General features: G+C 40.5%; 1 protein-coding gene across 1 annotated transcript in view; it reads right to left on the bottom strand.

Moving 5' to 3' along the window:
* The window catches only part of SLC25A36 (solute carrier family 25 member 36), a 29,523-nt gene extending 6,860 nt beyond the window's left edge, over positions 1 to 22,663 (bottom strand). Inside the window, exons 1-4 of the mRNA XM_009089233.4 lie at positions 22,482 to 22,663; positions 13,256 to 13,426; positions 9,437 to 9,514; positions 6,725 to 6,825 (exon numbers count right to left, since the gene is read on the bottom strand). Of these exons, the coding sequence (XP_009087481.1) occupies positions 6,725 to 6,825; positions 9,437 to 9,514; positions 13,256 to 13,426; positions 22,482 to 22,522 (391 nt within the window). The 5' untranslated portion in view covers positions 22,523 to 22,663. The remainder of the gene's footprint in view (positions 1 to 6,724; positions 6,826 to 9,436; positions 9,515 to 13,255; positions 13,427 to 22,481) is intronic.
* Positions 22,664 to 24,405: the final 1,742 nt, after the last annotated feature.

Genomic DNA, 24,405 nt, shown 5'->3' with positions numbered 1-24,405 from the left:
TGTTTAAATTGTTAAAAGTAAATACTATGACTTCTAACTATTCAGACAGACAGCAACTACTCAGGCTTGCATAAGGGCCAAGGGTTAAAGCTTTGATTTTCAGTCCACTAAAGAAAACGGAAGAAAAAGAAAAAAGGAAACAAAAAAAGAAAAAAGGAAAAAAGAAAAATAAAGAAGTAAGAATTACTCTTACTCCTGGACAACTGTGGAGAGAGAGAGAGAAAGCAGAGTGAAAGGCAGCTCTGAAAAAAAGTAAAATTAAAAAAATCATCTCAAGCTGCAATACCACACATGCACCATCAATGAGGTGTCATGTTTGCAGGAAAGAATAGGAAAAGGGACAAGCTGGAACATGGCCAGGCAAGAGATGATAAATTTAGACACTTGCTCTCTAAGTGACACACATGGCTGGTTTATAACTACAAAGACACACTGCCCTCCTGCAAGGGGATGGACTGGGTGTGTGGGGAAGGACAGAGTTACCTTGCTCAGTGCATGGCTGGGGCACAGTACTTATCCAGCAACAGGCTATTGATAAGCTCTTTTATCAGATCACTAACAGCTCAGAGAAATAGTTTTAGCAGAACTGGTTGCATACATGTTACTCCTGTTCAGTCACAATCTATGTTAACATTGCACACAAAAGTCTGCAATACTCAGAAATGCCAGGGGATCTTAACTGTTCTAAGGTTTGATCTGTGCCCACCCTCAAAGCTTAAACAGGTCATTACAGTTTTCAATTCAGGTTCCAAAAACAAACTATCAGATTTGGCACCTACTAAGATTGAGCTGGTTTTCTACACCAGAAGAATGAAAACAAATTGGAGGCTTCTGTTCAATTTTCTGATCAAACAGATTTTTAAACAGACTCAAACTACTTAACTAAGCAACTTCTTATGGTAGATAATAAAGATTTAGAGTTGGCTTTTTTTTCTGATTCACTACTCATTTTTTCTGTATCTCAGTGCTCATATATAACCTTCACATAATGGAGTGAAATCCTAACAATCCAAGAGTTCTGTATCTCTACTTAATGGAGGCAAATAATGATGTAAAAACTCAAAGCACCGGGAACGACTCTGCCAAAACAAGGCATGAGATGTTTTAAAAACACCACATGTGCAAAACAGGCTCTGCAGCTCAAGCAGCCATAACCTGTCTGACCTGTCACTTCATGTCACACAAACTCCACTGATTCCAGTTGTGCTTAAGCCTGAGCTCATCTACACTGAAAGGAAACTTCATTCTTGCATGGTTTTATTTCTTTACACTGGACTAATAAAGTTTTAATTTTGTTTGACTTCCAATCAGAATCTTTGTGGCATGAAGTGCACTAGAAAATGCACAGAACTGCAACAAAGGCTTTGAAATAAGGTGGGGGAAAAAAATCACTCACTTTCCCTACCAACACATCTTCCATGAAAGTCTTCTCTAAAAAGCAGAATTAGTTCTTGAGTCTCTCCTAGTTCTTAATTACAACTTAAAGGCAAAAATCCTTTTGCATTCCTATTAAAGGAAGAATTTTGCAACTCTTAGACTGTAACACATGGCCTTTCTCCTTCATATTCAACTCAAAATAAGGGTGTCTGCAAATCCTGAATCTGGAGCAGGCAGTGCATAGGTGCCATCAGTGGCTGAATAGAGTATATTGGAAATTTCCAGTGAAAAGTGGCTGGCACAGGATGCAGCCCCTACTCAAAACTGCTTTCCTGGGGTCACTCTAAGCATTATTTAGATGCAGCACCTCCAACAGTAGGATCAGACACTCAGCAACATGGCCAGTATTTTTTTCCCATGGCTGTCACAGGCCTAAGCTGACAGTTCAAACCAAAGTTTCCAAATCAAAGGGCCTTCAATAATTCAGGTTTCAAGGTGAGATGACTACAGGTCAATTCTTACAGCTGATGTAGCAAATGCAGTTAGTTGAAGAAGACATTATGAATTGAGTGGTGCTGACACCAAAGAAAGCACTCCAAAACATGAAACATACCATTTAGGATCCTTGAGAAGATAAACTTTGATTTTTAAATACAGAAAATCTGTAGCAAAAATACTTGTTAAAACAAACTTTGGGGCTTTCAACAACTGCCATGAAGATCCATCAATTGTTTCCTTTTTTCTTTTTAAAAGCTTAATGATCTTTATAATACTTTACAATGCCTATCAATGTGTTGCACCCTCAAGAAAGGTCCCAGATTCATGACAAGTACAGATAAATCTGGCAATACAACAAACTTCTGTAGTTTTATTTTATTTTATCCCAGCTTCAGACAGAATTATCTCCATCTACTTTTTCAGCTATCCCAGCTACTGACAGGTAAGATCCCAGGTATTCCTATTATGCATCATATTTCAAAGGATAGGGTTGTTGCTTTTTAATCTATAAGCCAATGTAATTGATACAGACGCATGTGAACATGGAATGATGAATCAAAATTTAAAAGTAGTAAAATAAAAACAAACCAAAAAAGTAAACAGAAAGAGACAGAAAGGATTATATACACATATTAAAAAAGAAAAAAGAAAAGAGGTCTTTGAAATAAATGTGACAACACAGAATATCAGCTGCAGTATTTTAAAGGCAGCTCTGGAATACTGGGGGGAAAAAACCTCCCAAAATGCCTTGTTTAACCCAGTAGGGGCCTTCAGCTGACCAGAGCTAAGTAGAGTAGCAGCTCTCAGTGAAAGGTATTTCCTACCTTTCCCTGAATGGCACAGGAAAAAAAACCACTCTAAACAGAGTTAAGGAAAAGTGATGTCTTTGCACAATGCACATCATCTGAGTTCAAGCTAGAAGTGTGTTCCCCTTACGGTGTTTATTCAATAATATCACAAACCCAAGGTGTGGTTCTTACACTAGAGGCTGCAAGAGACGCTCAGTTCAGTACTCACGAGGTTTAAGTTAGTCCATATTGCTGCAGGAAGTGACCTGCGGAGGGGGAGCATGAGATGACACGATCTCACTCTTTTCACGGGAGAAATGTACAGTAAATGCCTAAAATAGACACAGGCTTTTCTGTATCATAACAACAAGCAGTGACCTCATCAGACACAAGTGTACAAATCGAATCCCAGCGGAAGGATTTGTCAGTTATTGGGAAATCTAACTGTTTGCAGGTAAAAGTTTAGGAAAAAAAGAAAGAAAAATAATCAAAACAGGCCACAGATATTAAAATAGATGTGTAAAATGCACTGAGTACTGAAATTTCTGCTCATTTGCAGCAATTTAATTTTACACCTCCAAATACTTACCTATATAGAAAATTTACAAGTGAAACCTCCTCCTTCCCCACTCCCTTGAAAATACTATTCACTAAAGCTAGCCTAGTCTTAGGAAAGAAAAGATGCCTTATGAAATCTGACTTTCTAAGATCAGTGAACTAATATGCATTTTATTTGGTATGAATTAAATGTGTACATGGCACTAGAAACTTACAAAGTAATGTATCTCTAAGTAGTAAAGTGGTCCCAATTATTTTTAAATAAATAAATAAATAAATAATAATTTAAAAAATCTGCATTTGGGTTGGTTTGCCAGTAAAGTTCTAGAAAAAAAAAACAGCAAAAGCATACAAGGCAAAGTAGTTTTGCAGCAGATTTGCAACCATGTTGTCTGATTGAGGCTGTGAATCATTAAAAAAGCAAACAAGAAAGCCATACAGGAATCAAGTATCTCATTCAGTTCTCTACAGCTTTTCTTTGTGGTGAGAGAGGTTGAGTGCAATGAGAAGGCAGAGTTTATAGTCAATCTGAGAATTTAGCCTAACTTGGAAGTGTCCAGAAATTAACTCTCTTCACACAAGCAGTCTTGTACCAAGCTCAGATACATTCCCTGCCCTAGTTTGCAAAAAGAGAACCATGTTTATGCTCAGGAGTAAGCAAAAAGGATTGCTGAGTACTTCTTCATGTCAACACAGATATTTTAGGTAAAAAGGGGATGTGCTCTATATGGTGGAAACTAGCACAGCAAGAAGACAGCATTCATTTCTGTTTGCATAAGGCATCAGTTACTAATATGTAGATGCTTCACTCTCCTTAGAATAAAACAAACCTAGTAGAAGAACCTTAAAACCATAAACATATATTTTTAGAACGAAGAATCAGGCCTAAAACCAACGAACAACAACAACAAAAAAAGCTTAAAATACTATACATCAGCTTTTCGCTCCCAAAACCACCAAGTGCACAAAACCATCCTTATTTAATAATGACATCAGTCTAGCCCGAGACATGTATTAGCACATTATACAAATATACAGAATTTGAAGTTGACTGAAGTTCACTATTTGCAGTACTTTAATAAAACAATGTTACAATTATGTTGTTTAAAAACATATTTACATCATTACTCTATTTTGCAACCCACAGGAAAAGCTTTGTAAGTGCAAATCCCACGTCATGCTAATCAGGTGTTAGACTTTATGAAACAGAAAGGTCATATCCAAACAAATACCAACCCACCAAAAAAAACCACCAACAAAACAACAACCCTCATTTAAGTCTGAATTACTTAATTCCTTACTGAAACCAATGGCAGCTGAAAAAGAAAAACACCAACACTGATTATTTTTTTTGCTAATTCTGAAGTATTTATCCACCTTGCTAACTTTGAAATGTTACGTTCCAAAGCAAATACTGTCATGATCCTATGTATTAACCTGTCAACCAAGTAAGAGCTCACATTTGATCTTGTCCCTGTTATTTTGCCATTTCTTTAAGGTGATTTGCATCATACAGCAATACAAACCTTGCAGGTAAAACTGTTAATAGCTGGTTTAAGTGCATTTTCTGAAATATATTAGAATTACAAAAACAAGGTTAGCACATTCCCAAGAAAGCACTGTTAATTTTAACTGCAGAGTCCTTTTCATATATCAGAATAACACCAGAAGAGAGAACTGAAATGTTGTTTGTCAAAGAACCTGAGAATTCATGTACTGTGCAGTACCAAGACCTATAGTGTGAGAGCCTGCACTGAGCACAGTTTCACTGACTGTGATTTAGAAATACAACTGCAGAACCTGGGAAGTATGAGAAGGTTAACAGCCCCAAGAGCTGTTCCATGTTAGAACTTGTACACAAAAGTTACAGGCAAAGAGCAACTAAGGCTCAAATCCATTTCCCCAGTTTACTGCAGCTGCATGTAGAAATGCACAACACCAACCTTCTGGAAGGGAAGCAGCTACAGAGCTCCATAACAAACTACAGCCTGAGGCTGCAAACACCCAGGAAAAGGCACTACAGCCCATTTCCACAAATGTGCTTTACAGAATGAGGGCAGCAACTTCCAAAGGCAAGGAACACTCAGAATCTTCATTTATCTGCAGCACTGCATGAGATGTACAAGTTGCCTTCAATTGAGGACTGACCTGTTTATGCACCCCACACTTCCCCCTGCCCCCAAATTAAGGGCATGTTTTATTCCCTTGACAAGGACCTGAAGACTCTTCATCTTTCTTGATGCAATTAACCAATTAGGCTGAACTCTTCATTAAAGCCCCTGCTATCCCATTCCCCATGCTATTCACCCACAAACAAAACCACTCTCTTCTAGATAATAAAAAACCAACACTGCATTGTGCTTGTCTGACTTGGGCAAAATAAAGGAGCACTTCTTACACCTTAAAGATTAAAAACTGTCACAGCATTTCATGTGTCAGAGATGAACATTAGTGTCATTTAGGTATAAAGCTAATGTCACTTCTATTTTATACACTATATATTATATCTCTATGCATCAGATTATTAGCAAGCATTAAATGGAAAACAAATCCTATTCCTTATTCTGTTATCACACCTTTATCAGTCCATTCCAGATTGCCAGTATTCACATTCTACAGACTGGCTATAACATTTGACAGGACTTGGCAACTTCAACAATTATATTGTCAGAATTCATCTGTAAAGTGCCCATGGCCTATTAAAAAAAGTGATCATTTGTTTTTGTGCAGGTAAGGCAGATAACAGGCAACAACAGATAAAGTGCTGCCAATGTAAGTTTTCATTTTCCCAGCACAAGTCCATGACCCTAATTCAGCTTAGTTGCCTTTAACTACCCCTTATTAATGATCCCAAAGCACAGAATATTCAAGATCAAGCAACAAATATTTGTAGCTGTTAAAACGCACCAAAGTTTCATCGCAGATATAAAAAGAATTATTTTTACAGAGATGAAAATACATGAGAACTATGAAAAATCTGCTCTCTGACTTTTTAGTGGCAGAGCAAACTTCCCATAGACTGGTATATGAGCAAAGGAGGAGGGAGTGTTACATATAATTTACACAAATCACTGCAGGCACATTTCTGAAAGACAAAAATAATTAAAATATACAAAGCTGTAGCAGAGTGGTGGTAAAAAAACTGATTAGGAAGAATTAAACCAGGAGTCAGTGCAAACACTGTTTATAGCTTACAGAGCGACAAGTTACTGTTTTGAAAGGTTACATTTTTCATTTCATAAATTTTCAACTGAAAAAGCAGGCATGGAGGTTTTCTAGAGAAGACTGTTCACACACACAGTCATTTATCACTTAGTACAGTTTCATGCATATATTCTCCAGAGAGCCTGTTTAATGACAGGCCAAGGCAGATAACCACTAAAAAGCCATCATTCAATTACTGAGCATGTTCTGTTTTGTTGGGGTTTTTTTTCCATATTTATTGTCACCTCTCATTTGCAGATATGACTGCAGGATAAAGCTAAAAAGTTACAGATCCTTACCTGCCACACCAGCTGAAATCATGTGTACCTGGGTAGAATCTGGATTGAAAATACTGTTCAACTTTTCCTTGCAATTTGAGTAAGCAGCAAAATATATTGCTCTAAAATTAGAACAAAATCCAAGTTATATTATGCTTTACATTTCAAAATTCTCAACAAGCAGCACCATTAACTTCACTGACTGAAGATTATCTTGGGCTACAACTCCCTTCCCCAGTAAAGAACTACTCAAGATTAACTCTTGCAAAGTATGGGACTACTCTAGGAATGGAAATAAAGAATCTAAACATGACACCTGACTTTTTTTTTTCCACACAATAGCTCCAGTTACCAATTAGTGAGTGGAAGGACAAATAGCTTGAAATAAGGCAGTGATTTTTGTGACACTAGGCAGTTCAGCCAGGGAAGAAAAACACTGAAAAAGTTTTAGTATTCTTCAACATAAATAACAGAACAAACTTTCTCTAATGGACCTAAACTCATTTCAGCAGCAGGACCATCTGAACAGAACTACCAAGCATGTAGCTTCTTAAAAGAAACAAACAACATTCTTATTACTAAGCATTTAACATTTACATGTTGATAACTTGATGTTATAAATATTTATATTTATACTTTAAATGCTAAAACAGCTGTGAAGCTGTGATTCACATTTTGTTTTCAGACTTCTGTATTTATAATAGACACTGATTTTTGTCTCTCAACACACCATGACAAATGTTGTAAGCTTGTGCTACACAAGTCTGTGAGCTGGTATCCAAACAAACTAAGCTAGACAAAGTCAGCAACCCAATTCAATATATTACAAAAAAATGGTTGTTTTCACTCATTAAAGCTAAAAAACTTATTTTAAGCACATATAAACCTCACATTTCAGGTTGTAACTGAGGTGTTTTAAATCTACAGACACCCCTCTGCAAGAGAAAAAAATGAATGTGCTACTTTTCTCAAGCAGAACATTAACCTCATTAGCTGTGTGAACATGTTTTTCTTTATTACAAAGATGATAAAGTGCTTGCTTTATGGGTGTAATTTCTAAAATGGAACCCGAACTCAGTTAAGTACACTGGATGTGTTATGAAATATGCTTCTCTACAGCTTATTTAAACAAAGAGCTGATGTTAAATCCACTTAGCTAATGCTTAATTGAAATGAAGTACTGGCTGAAGACAGAATCAGCCAGAGGGAAATGAAGATGTGCTTATAAATAAGGTTTACACACTACACCAAGCAGACATTTTAGCAAGCTAAGTATTTCACCTAGGGGAAGAACCAAAGGGAAACAGAAGATTTAACATATAATTAATTGAAAAGAAATATTTTTTTTTCCAACTGAGGATGCTCTTCATGGAGGATAGTCACTTTTGCAATGGATCCCATTCCTGGGTAAAAATTGCAATTAAAGTGGTATAAGTATTGAAGATTTGGTAGAACAGACTGATCTACTGGCTCTCCAGACTAGGAAGTGCTGATATCCCATAAGTGTCAAGAACAAAAATACTACTGGGTTTACTTCAGCTTTTCCAAAGGGCAGTGCTAAGTTAGTGATCAGAAAGCACCTCTGATATTCCTAAATCCTTTGAAAATTTGCTAAAATAAAGATAACCTAATTCTTTCATTAAGTATTTTTCTTATTTATGCAGAGGATCTAAAGAACATTACCTCATCAGAGCTAAAGTTCAATTTAGTAATATTTTTCAGAAACATCCAAATACTTCAAACCAGCAAAATTAAGATAATCTCCCACTGAGGGTGCAGGAGATAGAAATGTTTTCTCTTCAAACAAAACAAATAAACAAAAGCAGGGCACTAAGTCAAGGACAGAATAAAACCTTTGTGGAATATATTCACTCTGCATAAATGCTCTTCTCTTAAACACAGAAGAGAAAAAAAAAGAAGACAGGAAACAACTTCCAGTATCCTCATCCAGGCCTAAGGAATATATTACTTTTACACAGCTTTGTTTTATACTCTTTCCATGTATTCTCCTATATTTGGACTGAACTTCAGCTGAAAGCTCTATGTAAGGATACATTCAAACTGGCAAAATGTGGTCTCTCTGCCTGCCAGCACCAGCTGAGGAACTGGAGTATTTGTGCTGATGCAGAGCAACACACAAGAACAACACCAGTGCCAACTAGATCAGATTTACATCCTTGGCCCTGCACTGCCCCCAGTACCCTTTGGAGCCCAGTCCACTGCTGGATCTGCTTTCCCTGGGACAGCTGGGAAGTCTCTCCTCCTACCCAGTGTCTCACTCTTTTTATAGTTTCAGAACAGGCTTCCTCCTGCAAGGGAGCACCAGGCTGTGCTTCACCAGAACCCAGTGTTTTGAGGCTGCAATCACATAATTGCTTCCTGAAAATGATGGATTAACTGAAATCTAAGTCTACCTTTGTATTTTCCAAGATCCAAACTTGTAGTTTACGTGTGCAATTCCTTAAGAATTTTCATTTTTAACTGGACACAACTCTGCATAAGGGATAGCACACAACAATAAATACTATCACAATAGCACATAGGATAGGAAATGCTGAGACAGCTGGAGCTCTGGAGTACGTAAATGGCTCAGTTCCTCAGGCAAAAAGTTACCCCAGGAACCAAAGGTTACTTGCTGCTAATTAAGTATTTACAGCTGTAGATGCAAGACTTATTTCAAATACACATTAAAGCCCTTAATGTATTTCATTTATTGTGCGTGTTTGTATTTACCTGGAAGGAGCAACGCCAACTAAATTAGGACCCAGCCCTCTGAACAGAGAACGAGGGCCTTCATTTTGCAAGATCATCCTAGAAAACAAGAAGACAATTACTGTAACACAGAGCAAAATTAAGGAGTGCACTAACCACCAGAACTACATCATGTGAAAAACTTTCATAGTAACTGGCAATAATACAGTGCAGACCACAAAGCAAATCAGTAATTTCCTAGAATCAGTATTAAAAAAAATCCATTATTGCTCAGAATACCATGAAAAGCATAAACTAAACGCAGAAATAGGACTTCAGATCTCAATACAGATTTAATTTATATGTAGGAACACACACATGTACAGAATTGTCTGTTAGGAAGTTAAAGAAATTGTCCTTGAATCAGAGAGAAAATATTAAGCATGGCAATGTTCCCATTCATGTAGGTTGTAGATGGCTCAGGAGCAAAAATACCTAATTCTACACTACATTCCTTTCACCACCCCTCAGCTCCCAAGGTTTGTGAACTTCGAGTGGGAGGGCAGCCTTGCACATTTGTGGAATTTACAGGAAAGAATGGTACAAGCAGTGAGCTGGTACTTCAAATAAGGCATTATTAGTCCTTCAGTTTCACAATATGGATCCCACATAGTTGGGGATTTTAGCAAGAGCTGAAGACCTATGCAACAAGGTAGCCTGGCACAGTTAAGAGACTATGCATAAATACTCAGTTCTAATGAAATCAGTCTGCCCCATAACCTAGATGCTAATCACATTGATGTTTTAAAAAGTATGGTAGGACATGGGAGGAGAAACACAGACTATCTGCATCCCATTACTGGAAACTGCTCTAGCAATTACTTTAGAACCAGATTTAAAGTTAAGAATTAACTACATCCCAGATGCTACAGAAGAGAACTCTGTGCTTACTGATTTAGAAACAATGGTAAATGCACACAAATAGTTTTGTATATTTCTTCTTCAAAGAGCCATGCAGGTTAATGACAAGTCAATTACTCAGTAAAACTTTGTATAAATGGCCATTTTGTTTGGAATTTACTATCAGAACAAACAAGTGAAAGCTATCTATAGCACTAAAAGAGATTCCAAGCCTATTCTGACTTCCTGATTTCAACGGTGCTGATTCACCATTGCTCTGCTGCTAAGTCAAACTAAAAGTTTATCTTTGCTTCCACTAAGCAAAAATAAACCAGTGGCTCTGCAGATACCACTGCTATTTAGAAATACTGACATTTAATGTGTCCAGCAACATCCCAGCTTTTTGTCCATAACAATCAGCTATCATGTCACTATGTGGGCAGCATCACTCCACAGCAGTAACTGGAATACTGAACACACAAGCAAAGACACCTTGGAAATACAAATTATTTGGACCTGTCTGTCACCATGAAAGCATTTTTATGCCTTGCAATGCTGAACCCAATGAACATGATTTGTATCCACTACTACCACATCATGTGTTACATATGTATGTGTATGCACATATTGCCAGACATGTATTCAAAGCAACAGGAATCTCAGTGTCTTCAAAACTTAGGAATGAAGAGTACCAGGTCTGTTTGCTTCTTTTGGATCTACAGTCCTAGAATTTGACAGGGCAGCAAAGAGCTAAAGAGAGGTTGCAACAGACAAGATTATAATGAAGGTAGTTACTGATGCGGTTTTGCATTCAGACACCAGCTGGAGGAGTGCCAGGGGCTGCACTGAAAATAAGACACTAACTTCTTGCAATAAAGAGCAGATCCCAGGGCCTGCACTTGTTTATTGAAAGCAGTTAAGGGCAAACCCATGGCTGGAAAAGTAGGAAAGCGCTCCATACAGCCTCGACTGACTTTCTTAGGTCACATGGAGAGCCTGCACTGGGAGGCTGGTGAGATTTCCATTAGCAAGACCTCAGGTTTAAACTGTGCAACACGAATTATGAAAAAATGTAATATGACATGCAACACAGATATTTGAGAAAAAAAGATTTGGCTTTTGTTGCCAGAGAATAGAGTCACCTGTTTTTCTGAGTTTGTTTCCTGACAGAGATGCCTTTCAAGTCACCTCCAATGATGCTAAAGATGCAGAAGTGATTCTACAGCAGTCAGTTCACTGAAATTCTGACAATTTGTCTGAATCGCTCTGCTTTTAGACTGAGTAATGAGAGCTTTGAGCACTGCATTGAATTTGCTATGACCAAGTCTGACAGCTATGAGTCAAAAAATACCTAATGACAGTAAGGGCATGACAGTGACAAAGGAATCCAGTTTTACTTCCCCACTAAACAGCTCTAACCTTAACCAAGAGTAATTATGTCCTGGTACGTATTTTTATTATCACAGTCCATTGCCATGTCATTTGGGATTTTTTCATATTTACTGTATTTAAAGAACTTGAAACCCAGGCTTTGCATTTCAATCCTTTGATAATGGCCTGAAAGAAAACACAGCTAAGCAAAGAACAAAAGCAGCAAAAGAAATACACTCTTGTATTACAGATAAACAGCACTTGTGAGAGGGCAATTGTTAAAGACAAACTAACAAAACAAACAAGCCCCGCTGATAAATTTCATCATGGGCTACCTCTAACTCAGTCTGAATTTGCTTCCTGGGAATATCAAGTTATTTTCAGTTTTAGGGATGCATTTAAAGTATAGCAGGCTTCTAGCAGAGAAGCATTACAAAAACACATCTATTCAACCTGCTGTTCATTGATTTATATTCCTAAATGGAAAATAAATCCACAACCAAGCATTCAGAAAGAAGCTGAAGCACTCTACTTCCATCAAGAGAAGCCACTAAGTCAAGCAGATCTTCTTACTGGTCACAATCCAAGCCTTTCCTTCCCACGTACCTGTTCCCAACATGTTCACCCATCAATCCCTGAAAAAAGACCCAGGAAAAGGCTCTGAACACAAACTTTCACGATAAGAATGATCTTCCATTCAAGGAGCTACATGGGTACAGATTCCATTTAAGCAAATCCTATGCTCTCACCAGATTAAGCTTAAATTCTAGACTTCAACCAGAAGGGGCTCTCTTCAAACTACTTCTTACTGATTAATTAAGAATCGAAGTTGTCAAGACTCAAACAACTTTCTAATGCAAGAAGCAGCAGCAGATCCCTCCTGCAGGAAATCTCCCCTCACCCCCAAGTACTGAGGGTACCTCCCCTCCCCTGAACTGGCTAGCCTGAGTCTCCCATGGCAAAGTGAACCCTTCATGTGGGCCACACAAGCCATTTACTGCAGCCTTACAACTTCCCTGCTGCCTCCTGAACTACACAAGCACTGCAAACAAGGAGAGGAAAGGCAGCCCCCATTCAGTGAGGCACTACACAAACAACACTGATCACTGCATAAGCCAGCCTTAGCTATTTCTTACTAGCTCTAAAAGAATATTACAAATCACACATCCACCACAAGATATTCAAAGGCAAAAACTGTGTGGGGGTGGTGAAAGCTGAAAGAGACTAAGAAACTGAGTTAATTTTAATTGCCTCCATATTCAGTAACTTCTATGATTAGGACACAAAACAGTTTAAATAAGTCTTACACTAATGCTTTTTCAGGATGAAAATGGGAGTCTGGCACTTAAGTGTTAGTGAATTTTGGGGATGCAGTTTGGACCTGTGAATTGTACAAGGTATACATGCTCTGGCTACTTCAACATACAAACTCAAGCATGAAGGACATCCAAAAAATTGGAAACACAGTTAAAAGGCAAAATATGGAAAATCATCTCCTGGTAGCATCATGACAGACGTGAAATCTATTAGACAGATTTTGATCTCCTCCTTCCCAAAATGAACCTAAACCCTTGTGCCAGGTACACTCACCTCAGACAGTGGAGAGGTCCCGGAGAAACTCGGGTTACTCGGTTGACAGTAGCACCATTCAGAGTGTTGAGATGAACTTCAGAGATGTAGAGAGTCACAGAGGAGGACTGCAGGCGTGTTTTTACAACTTCCAGTGGACATGTCAGAATTGCACCAACAGTTCCTCCACATCTGCAAAGATAAACAGGATTGTGTTTTTAAGAGAAAAAGAAACTGAAGGATACATTCACATAGAATTGACATTATTGTCAACACAGTCCCACTGCAAAAAATGAAGAACCAATGGGAACATGTGTAACAATGACAGTTATGTGCCCTTGAAGGCAAGCAAACTGCTAAGTCAGTCTGCAAACCCCACAACTTCAAGTGAAAATTTACACAGACAAAACGTAGTGAAGGTGCATAGTACACACTGTTCAAATCAGTTCTGGAAAGTAGCTCAGTAGCTTCAATGTTTAACTTCTTATGATAAATTTTACCTTTTTCTTTAATGTTTAATGTGCTCCTGACCACAAAAAAGGTGCCAAAAATCCTTAAGGGCAAAAAAGATTTATGCAATATGCACACTGGACTATGTGTAAAAACTGGCAAAGTCTGTGGTGTTGCAATTTAGTCACATCTTCAAAAGCCTGACTGTATTTTGGTGATTGTCCAAATGCTTCCCAAGCTCTGCCTACTTCAGCAAGGCTGACCAGGAACTGTAGAGCAGAAACTGCAAAGCCAAGAGCTCAGGTGGCTGAGCAGGTATAGACTTACCCGGTTTGCTTCAGTCTGTCTCTTGTTCCTGAGAGTAAACCAAGGCAAGCCATGCACAACTTGTGCTGACAGCAGTTCCTGCCCTTCTGCTCAACCACAGTGCAGCCAGAGCACTCTGCCCTGCTCATAGCCTTCCTGGGCTTCTTCAAAACTCAGTTATTAATATCTACAGTCCTAGCTCTGCAGCCTTGGAGAGAAAAATAGCAAACCCACAAATTCTGAGTTGCAAGACAGTCTCCTGAACCTTTTCAGAGATCAGTAGTCTTAACGTTGCTAAACATCCTTCTTAAAACCATGGCCAGGACACTACCTAGCTCCTTTAAAAAAGGAACAAACAAACAATCTGATCCAAAGAAGCAAACATAGATTTCAGTTCAAGTATTAATGCTAACTACAGCTCAGTGTGAAATCCACTAACACATAAATACAATTTGTAGTAAAGTCAAAGGGCCAATATTTGCTTTCCCTAATAAACATATATAATAACATAGACATAACAGGAAGTGCTTGATTCTGACAAGATAGTTATCAGCTATTTTTTTTTCCTAAGGCAAGAAGCACCAACACCCCCAAACCCTTTAATAAGCTGTAAGCCTGTTCAAGTAATTTTAAATTTTTTCCAAAATGAAGAGTTCAGTCCAAATTCGGAATAATAGCTAAGACTCAAGTTATCCTATATATTTTCATAGGAGGGTAGTCTGATTACTCTTCTACCACAGAGCATACCAAAAATACAGCACTGCATCCTACAAACCTCATCTGTTTGTATGAAGAGAACTGAGAACAGAGCTGCCAAGTAGAAGTTTGACGTTCACTTAACACTCCATTTAAACCCAGTGACCTAGAGGTATCCTATTACTAAGCCTAAAGAGATCCTGCCTGTCCCTAGCTCCAACATTAGACTTTTCTCTTTCAAGGTTTAATTGAGGTAAGATATTGAGTTTCTTTGCCACTCTATAAAAAACTTATCACAGGAAGATGAAAGACAGTCTTTCAGTGTGTGCTGCACACATGCAGTTCCAGCCTGACACAGACATTAGAGCAGCCTACTCGGAAAAGAGCAATTCACTTCTTTCTAACAGTAAGCTACATATAGACTTATTTTAAAATTAAATATTGCAGAAAGAGGGTAGATATGCTAATATTTATTTTAGCTAAGGATGGGAACAGTAAGAGCCTGTAACATGAAGAACATGAACAGCACATGAGAAGCACACATAGGTCAGCTCCCAAAACAATCTGACCTGAAGCTATTGAAGCTCTAAAGCTCTGAGACAGAAAGCTGTCTGTGTTTCCTGCAGTTCAAGCCAGACCCCATTCCATGGTAACATGCCTCTGCAGGCAATGAAGGAAGTTGGCTTTAGAGCTTACTTCCTTTCCTGCAACCCTTCCATTTCTGTTCTCCTTGAGCTTACTCTCTTGAAAACTCTTCTGCATTTGTTTTGGACAGGTTACACAAGAACTTGCTTTCAATCAACAGTTATGACAAGAGAAAGCACAAGGTATGATTTATATTAATGAGATGAATGCCATGGAAGTAGGGAAGAAATGAGGACAAAAAAACTTGACCTGCATTCTTGAACAAGGCTTGGAGTTTGGAGCCTTACCCCCCCCCTTCCCCGCTACAATAGAGCAGAAACATTTTCTAAAGTTGAAGATTAACACTGACCTGGAGCTCATGCCCTGCATGCTCTCCTGCACCACGCCCAAATCACAAGGGATGCCTAACTGCAGCAATTCTACCAGCCACTCAGGGTGGATGGTCAGACACCCTTCACTCAGCAGTGGATTACTGGGGAGGGGGGCTGATACACAGCTACTCTGTGCTTGTTGTTTTGGCTGCAGCAGGCACTGGGCAGTGACAGCCAGCTGATACAACAGCAGCCAGCACATCTTGAGGATGCTCACATGCATCCTAAAGAAGCAGCCGATTCACCTGCCTCCCTTCAAGAGCCTTTTCCTGCACCACATTCTGCCATTCAAGTAATTTCAAATAATCAGCACCCTTGGCAGTTTCTTGCTTTTGTGTTTCTTCGATTAGGCTTTTCTTAAACAATTTAAGACGGCTCCACTGAACCCAAGAATATTTTCGACGTTTTCCACTAACTATTGACAGTTTAAATTAAACTTCTCTGTCCCCAATCTTCAAGATCTCAAATTTCTTCTTACAGCTGAAGAAAGCTAAGAAGTTTCACAGTGCTGTGTGGCTCTGTAATGTGAGAGTCTTGGCAAAATCCCCAAATTCTACTTCTGTCAAAGTAACACATCACATTCCCAGCCCTCAAAAAGCCCCACATAACAGAGACAACATCGGAAACTGAAGGAGTGAAAGAAATGTTTTGATATGTTGCGGAACCAGAACTTTCTCAATGGTCACAAGATCCTCTAAGTTTGAATTACAAAGGCATAATCCAGTAACTACCCTGACTTGTCTATTTCACTTGACCTTTAAGATAAACACCTCAAGGCTTGACAAAAATCTGTTTATGAAAAACTGTCAATAAACATAGCTTGTGGGTAAACAAAGAAGAGAAACAATTAAAAATATGCACTCTGTACAAATAAGCAACTTCTAAGAAGCATAGCAGCTGTTCTGTTACAGCATCAAGGACAGTGTATTTTACTTAGAAACGTATTTTCAGCCTTGCTTATTTAAAACACTACTGGGAATACCACCAAAGCTACATTTTTGTGCTCTAGTCCTGGCAGGTCATTAACAGCCAGCCACCAGCTCCAGCCTACAACAAGTGCTCTGTAAATTGCCAGCAGATTGCTGCCACCTTTCCTGCTCTCCTCCTCACTGGTTCAAATTAAGGGGAATACTTTTAGTTTGTGGTTTAAAACAAATTAGGAACTAGAACAGTTCAGAAAAATATTTTTTTAGCAGTTTGAAAAATATGAGAGTTCGTCTCAATTATGCAGGTGGGATTTTGTAAATTACTTCATAAATTTCTACTACCTAAAACCACTCTGGGCTTGAGTTTCTCCAGTCATGCATGCACCAGGCCCCAACAAGTATGACTTATAGGAACATTTACTAATGTGTAACTTTTTCTCCAGGATTAGATGAATTTCACCTGCCTGAGTAAGTAGGTGAACAAACACACTCCTGCTGACACAGTATAAATGGGAAGGGAAGAATGGCAAGACCTGAGACACTCCTATGTCTGAATACTTACTGCAGTTTCCAGTGAATGCTATTCAAAAGACCACTTGCTCATCTTACCTATCCTAAATGTGATATTTGCCTCTAATCAATGTTTACTACAAGCCTTCTTCAACTTTACCACATGAGTATAAAAAATCTTGCAAAGCTGACTTTCAGCAAAAATACCTTGACCATTAGAATCCACCTGTAGGCCCCAAGGAATCTGCAAGGCAGAAAAGCCTTTCAGAGATCAGTAGATAAATCCACAAAAATAAACACATTAGTTAAAAAAGGAAGACTAAAATCCCACTATTAATACACTCAAGCTAGAGAATTAAAATTTCAACTTGAGCCTTCTTGTACAATTTAAGAGACATCACGTTCAGTGGAACAAGACACATGGACATCACAAGATGTAGTTAAATCTGCAGGATCACAACAAACCTAAACCAAAAACAATAAAACTAAGACTTGACGTCTCTTGGACTAAAGAATCTAGGAAGATGGTAATGTCCTAAAAGAAACCCCAACTATCCACAACACATTTAATTTTATCCCAACTGGAGATTTAGAAGACCATCATCTCACTGGTTTAACAGAAACAAATCTGGAACTATTGGGCTTTAAATTCTGCTAACTGTTCAACAAGTATAGCTTTGACAACCATTTTCCTCAGACACACCTGCATTATTTGTGTGACAGTCCAAGGAAAAAAATACACACATGCTTCAAAAACATAAATCTGTTTGGCACTCATATCCCAGGTTCTCCTTCCAGACACGGCTACCCAAGAAAGTTTTCTCTTACTATTTCAAGGTTAAGGTTTCTGCTAAGGAGTCACTGCCCTTGTCCAGAGCAGCTAAGTGTCTTCTATTGGTACCTTTCAGCCCTGCAAGTACCAACAGAGACAGCTGCAGCACGGATGAGGGTCTCAAATTCAGCCACTGGACTGAGTAAAAGTGCTCTAAAGCAGACTGATATCCCAAATGCCAGTGTAGCTTGACTTGGAACTAACACTGTCAGTGCACATTTTTTTAATTCCTTGGGATAATGATGCATTTTATGAAAACAAAAGCCATGGCTGTCTAGTGCTAGTTTCAGATTCACCTTTCACAGTATATTTGTAACTACAGCCTCAAAGACTTAAAGATAAACCTTGACCCTGTTATCTTGGGTCTACATTAATTCATGTATTTTACCAACTACTTATCTTTCCTGTACGAAATGGAAGTTCTATGCAAACACTGGCTGTGAAATGAAACAGCACGTAAACTGAGCTCAAAATTCTGTCCAAAAAAAAACATCCAAGCCACTTACAAACAGAACAGAACTTTTTCTCTCTTCATCAGTTACTGCAAATTCAGGTCCCAAGTCTACCAGAAGTTTCATGCACATGTCTAACAACCAGAGTAACTTTCACATCAAAGCTGCAGCTGATAATATATATTACATTTATATTATCAGCCTTCAGAGTCTATAGAAGGGCTTTAGCAAGTACAGCTTTCAGAAACACAATCCTGAATTTTCAGGGTTTTCCTGGTGTAATACTGTTCAACTGGAATACCAGCAGCCACAAACCTTTAATCACACTACTCACCGATTATGTTTCGTTGCTGATACTTAGAAAATATAAGTTAAGCTCACATTAATACACTACAAATACTAAACAAACTTGTGGTGTATAATGAACAGTGTAAAAATAAAATCCCCTAATGTGCTGCCACATAGAAACTTACAAGTGAAAACAGGAAAAACACCACCAGGGGATCAAGCATCACTGGGTTCCATTATCCAAAACAAACATCAACATGAACAGTGTAGCTTTTATTAAGAGACTGGGTAAATCAATATTTACAATAACATTTATATTCAGTAAAAACAGCTCAAAGCATTTAGAAAGAAATGTGAGAAAAATACCAGTGGCACAGTTTCTCAAGTACTGACAGCAATTTTGATGCAATTTAGTAACCCCGTGGAGCAAATCCCAAGCTTTAAACAAACACTGTCTTATTTCACACAAAAATGTATCTTTATATTCATTATATTTATAATGAATATAAAGATAACCTCAAGTTTGGGCAGAAAGGCACTAACCCCCTTCTCACTTGCTCTGAAATACATCCAGGGTTATGGCACTAATGTGTTTTAGGGCAGAGAGGAAGTTGCTTGGCAACTCAGTTATGGCTCAAGTGACTCTTTCCTGAAACGGTGTAAAAAAGCCCCCATCATCACAAAACCTGCTACACATTATTAACAACCTTCTGAAATAAAAAAAGCCCAAGGGTCTCTTACCTTTCCTTCATACATTTCAGCAGTGTCTGATCTTGCTGAGAATTCAAACCCTTATGTTAAATACATTTTCTGTACCTTAACCATTTTAGCTTCTGAAGGGATTTGCTGAGAACCTCTGTCAGACAGAGTATGATTACAATTACAGACCAATTTGAGACAGTTCTAGAATCAAGATAAATAAAGAAGCTCCTCCCTATACTTCCTCACACACTAAATTAGAAAACAGCCAAATTTCTGCAGGAAACACCAAGAGTGAAGAAAAGAAGCAAACCTGAGACTATCTAAATGTGAAGTCAGAAAAGCAGCTATCCACCTCCTAACCCAAACCCCTCCTTTTGCTGAGGAAACAACACTCACACAAGTTCACTGCTCTGATGGAAGTTTGTATGATACACAATTACTGTCATAAGCTTTCTGGAAATGAAGAATAAATAATGAAAACCTGAACACTATTTTTATAGCCAACACCTGAATTTTCACTGTATGGTTGCAAGGCAATACATTCAAAACATATCTTTTCTATAAAGCAAAATATTAAGGTTTTCTACTACTTTTTAAAATGAGTTTAACAACTAATAAACAGCCATAACTTATTACTTAAACTAAAAATGTTCATCTACACCCCACATTTCAATCACATGACTTTCTAATTTAATAATGAAGAATGTTCAACTGCATCCTTGGTTTAGAATAAGAGCACCTGAGTTCATACTACCAACATAATGCCTACCGTGATAACAGCTGCTGTTTGACTTAATGGGAGAAAAAGAGAAGATACACAAGGCCTTACAGCCTAGGCAGCTTGCTAGGATATCCCAGGATAGTCCCACTTATGCTACTAATCCAGCAATGTCATCTGTCAAAGTTTCATTACAGAAAGCAGGAAGTGAAGAATAAACTTGAACATCAGGGGAGGGGGGAAGACAAAAAAAAAGCACCAGCAGATAGAGATAATCATGCTGTTTCCATACAGGCTCTGGTGCAACTTAAAGGCAAACAAAGCTACAAAGCTTCCTTTCTCTAGGTTTCACTGAAGATTAAAGATCACTCAGGTGATCTGCAGGGCACCATGCTTGCAAAGTCACGAGATGATCCCAAAAAACGCTTCAACTGTCAAATGTGACCAAATACACAGTGTTAGATCGGCTGAACTAAGGCTACAGGAAACATGTGGCTCACACTCAGCCTTTTCCTCACAGTATAACCCCTGACCCAGCTGGCCAGCACCTAGCCATCGACCAGACTGCTCTGCAATAAATAGGAATGAGCAAACTGAGCTGAGCAATCCTAATCTGCTCTCAAGTTTCAGGTTTACAAACCTGCTTCTGACATAATGCACAATTCTGCTCAGTAATCTCCCCTGTGCAGAGCTGTCAAGCTGAAGGGCTGCAATCAGCACCACTCACAGAATCCTTAGGGCTGGAAGGGACCTCTGCAGGTCATATTGTCTAACGTCCCTGCCAAGGTAGGGTCACCCAGAGCAGGTAACACAGGATCATGTCCAGGTGGGTTTGCAGTGTCTCCAGAGAAGGAAACCCCACAGCCTTCCCAGGTAGCCTGTTCAGTGCTCTGCCACCCTCAGTACAAATAAGTTCTTCCTTTTGTGTTTTCGTTTCTGGCCTCTGCTCATTGTCTTGTCGCTGGGCACCACTGAAAAAAGTCTGGCACCATTCTCTTGGAACTTCTTTGAGATATTCATATGCATTAATGAGATACTCTCTCAGTCTCTTCTCCAGACTTGACCAGAAAACAGACCCAGCTCCCCCAGTCTGCTATCATAACACAAGTACTTCAGACCCCTCACTGTATTTGTAACCCTCTATTGAACCTTCTGCAGCAGCTCCTGATCTTTCTTGAGGTCTGCTATTGCTTTTCTGAATGCTTAGAAGGATGCAAAATCCGCAGAAAATAGTACCCACTACTACATTTTGGGCCTCCTGCTGCATAACCACTCTGCTCTTTAACAAAGTACAACAAATCAAGGGGATGAAAAAGCCCCCACACAGGCACTGGATCCAGTGTTCAATACTTCAAAGTGTGCCAGAAGCAGAGAAAATACTGACACGTATCCAAGTCACTCAGACTTGCTGAGAAGGAGTTTACTGAGAAGCAGTAAACTCATTTTTGTCTGTGAGGAGCACAAAGGGAAATCACAACTTCAAGCTCTCTCATGGGATGCAAGGTGTGTCCTCTATCACTTCTGTACAGTCATGCTCACTACCCACAAGGACCCCCGGCTTTCCCTTTTAGGCTGGGTGCTCTTCCCACCCTGCCCCTGGAAGGACCATAGGCTTCAGAAATCCAGCCCGTACATTTTGAAACGTCTTTAATAGCTGTGAAGGTACAAAAGTTACCTCAAACCTAACCAAGGCTACATCTTTATTTCGGAGTACATTTTCCCCTCCCACTTCTTCTGCCTTTGTGGCTGGAGAGCTGCGTGGGCCAAAGCCCCATAGGGAAGCGCAGCACGCACTGGAGCGACAAAACGCATGGCACGGATGCAGCGGCCCCTGAGCCGAGCGTGCCCAGCGGGGCACTGCCAGCACGCGAGGCCGCCAGGCCAGCCCCAGCAGCCGCTCCCTACAGCGGGGAGCTCACGCACGGCGGGCCCTGCGCGCTTCTCCACGAAAACGCCAGACCAGGGACAAACCCAGCAACGGCGATCAGAGAGAGGGGCTGGTTTTACGGGAAGCCTCCACCCCCGCCTCCCCAAGGGCCCGCGTTCCACCCGTGACACAACGCAACACCCGCGGCCAGGCCCGACCGCGAGCAGCGGGCCCGGAAAGGCCTCAGGGCACGGGGAGGGAAGCAGAGCGCGGCCCGCTCTCTCCTCCCCGCGGCCCCTCGGGCACGGAGGAGCCGGGCAGCCCCCACAGCCCTACCGAGATGTGCCCAGGCAGCCGTTCCAGGCCACCGCCGCCGCCACCTCCAGGCCAGGCCAACCAGCGGCGGGCACAGGAGCGGGGCCAGACCCGTAGTCTAGGGAGGAGAACAGGAAAGCGCAGGAGCAGCTCCCGAGGCTTCACCTACCCGCCGGCAAAGAGATGCACCAGGGTGTCTCTTTGGCTCATCCTCGTCACCTGCACCCGGACGAGAGGAACGAGGTGCCGGGCGCTTCCGCCCCACACTCACGGCGCCGCTCCCGGCAGGGCTCAGCATAAATACGGGCGGGCCGGCTCCGCCTCCCGCTGCCGGCGCGGCTCCGCAGCACACGGGCCGTGAGAGAAGCGGGGCCGGGCTGGACCCGCCCCTCGCCGCGGCCGGTGCAGCCCCGAAACTGCGTGGCTATGAATATGCATAAATGAATATGCACGAATCCCGCAAAAAGAGGCTGCTATTGGCTGTGGCAGCGTAACATCAGCGCAGGCACCGGACTCGCCTCGTGAATATGCAACGAACATCCTCGCCCCCGATTAAACAGAGGCCGCCGTTGGCTGCGGCGTCTGACGTCACGCGCGCGGTGCCTCATAAGATCGGGCGAGCGGCGGGGGGGGGGGGAATCTCTTTGAGGCCGCGGCGCCTCTTGTGTGGCGAGTCTGTGGCGGGCACTGTCCCTGGTGTCACAGTGCTGCTCCCTGAGCTCTGGGATGACCCTCCCTGAGCAGGGACGTGGGACCAGATGCCCACTGTGGTCCTTTCCAACCTGCCTCCTGTTACAGCTGCTGGGGCTGCGAAGGTGACAACGAGCAAATGGAGAAATTGTGGGGAAAAGGGTATGAAAAACAGCCCCAGTGCCCTCAGCACCCCAAACCAGCAGCATTAGGAAGGTGTGCGGTGGCCTTAGTTTTTTGTTCCGTCTTACTCTTGAATTTTGGGTCGTCGCCTCAGCTACGGAAGCCATCCCATCTCCCCGAAGATCCACCCAAACACTGCTCCTTGGGTGTTTCTGAAGGGAGTCTCCTGGCTCACGGAGTGGCTTTATTCTCGGTTTTCCTCAAAAACGGAGGGATAAGTGATGCCTGTGTAACTTAGATCAAAGTTACAAGGTGCTTATATAGCTTGAGTTACAAGACATCAATATAGCCTAAATCCTGACTTTTTACAGATCTACATAACCTAAATCATAGCTCTTTATACAATGTAATGGCTAATACATGGTGAACAAGTTGCTTAATGCTGAATAGACAAAAAAAAAGATAAAATTTGCCGAGTGGATAGGTTTAGAGATAGAGAACTATGGTACTAATGAAAATTTGACAAGTGCAAAGCCAGTTAGCCACAAAACAAAGAATGTAGGCTGGTGAAGACCAGAAAGACCATGGAACACCGTAACTGCACATGCTCCAAGGACAAAGTTGAAAAATTCAGATATGAAGAAGACCCTGGAAGCCTTCATCAAAGACCCCCAACAATCCCTGAATTGGGAAGACACAAGCGTAGCACAGAAGAACTGCCTAATAACCATCAGATCATACCACATAAATTGGTTCTGGTGTGTATGTTATGATGCTATAGTGACATAGGACTCCCCTAAAGATATACAGAGGGGTTAAAGTCCCCCAAAAAAGGAGTTGGAGTCCCTGAAAGAAGTCTGATGACTTTTCCTATTGGTTTTGGCCTTGGAATTTTCAGTTTGATTGTTGTATGTGTTGTTTTGTGTATTTTGTATAAAATTAGTGTTGCTTTTCTGTGTGTGTGCTAACAACTGTTACTGCCTGCTGTGTGTCTGCCAAAAGTTTTCTCTGTGTTGGTGCCTTTACAGCTGTTACTCTTTGAGTATTTGCCAGAAATTTTTGCACTTTGTTTTGCTAACAGTTTTAATCCATGTCCCACCCTGCTCTAACACCCTGTTTCATTCCTTACAGTTATAAGACCCCAATTCCTTGTTTCATGTGTGGAACACCATGTTGGTTCAGTGTCCCATGGTTGTGGGACCCTTGGGTACATAGTGAGTGTTTTAATTGTAAAAGAAAAGATGAAAGTCTGTCCCACCTCTGATATCCACTCCACTGTG

The sequence above is a fragment of the Serinus canaria genome, chromosome 9, assembly GCF_022539315.1.
Source record: "Serinus canaria isolate serCan28SL12 chromosome 9, serCan2020, whole genome shotgun sequence".
Lineage (NCBI taxonomy): Eukaryota > Metazoa > Chordata > Aves > Passeriformes > Fringillidae > Serinus > Serinus canaria.
Note: the sequence above shows the minus strand (reverse complement) of the source record. Positions and strands in the feature narration are given on the sequence as shown.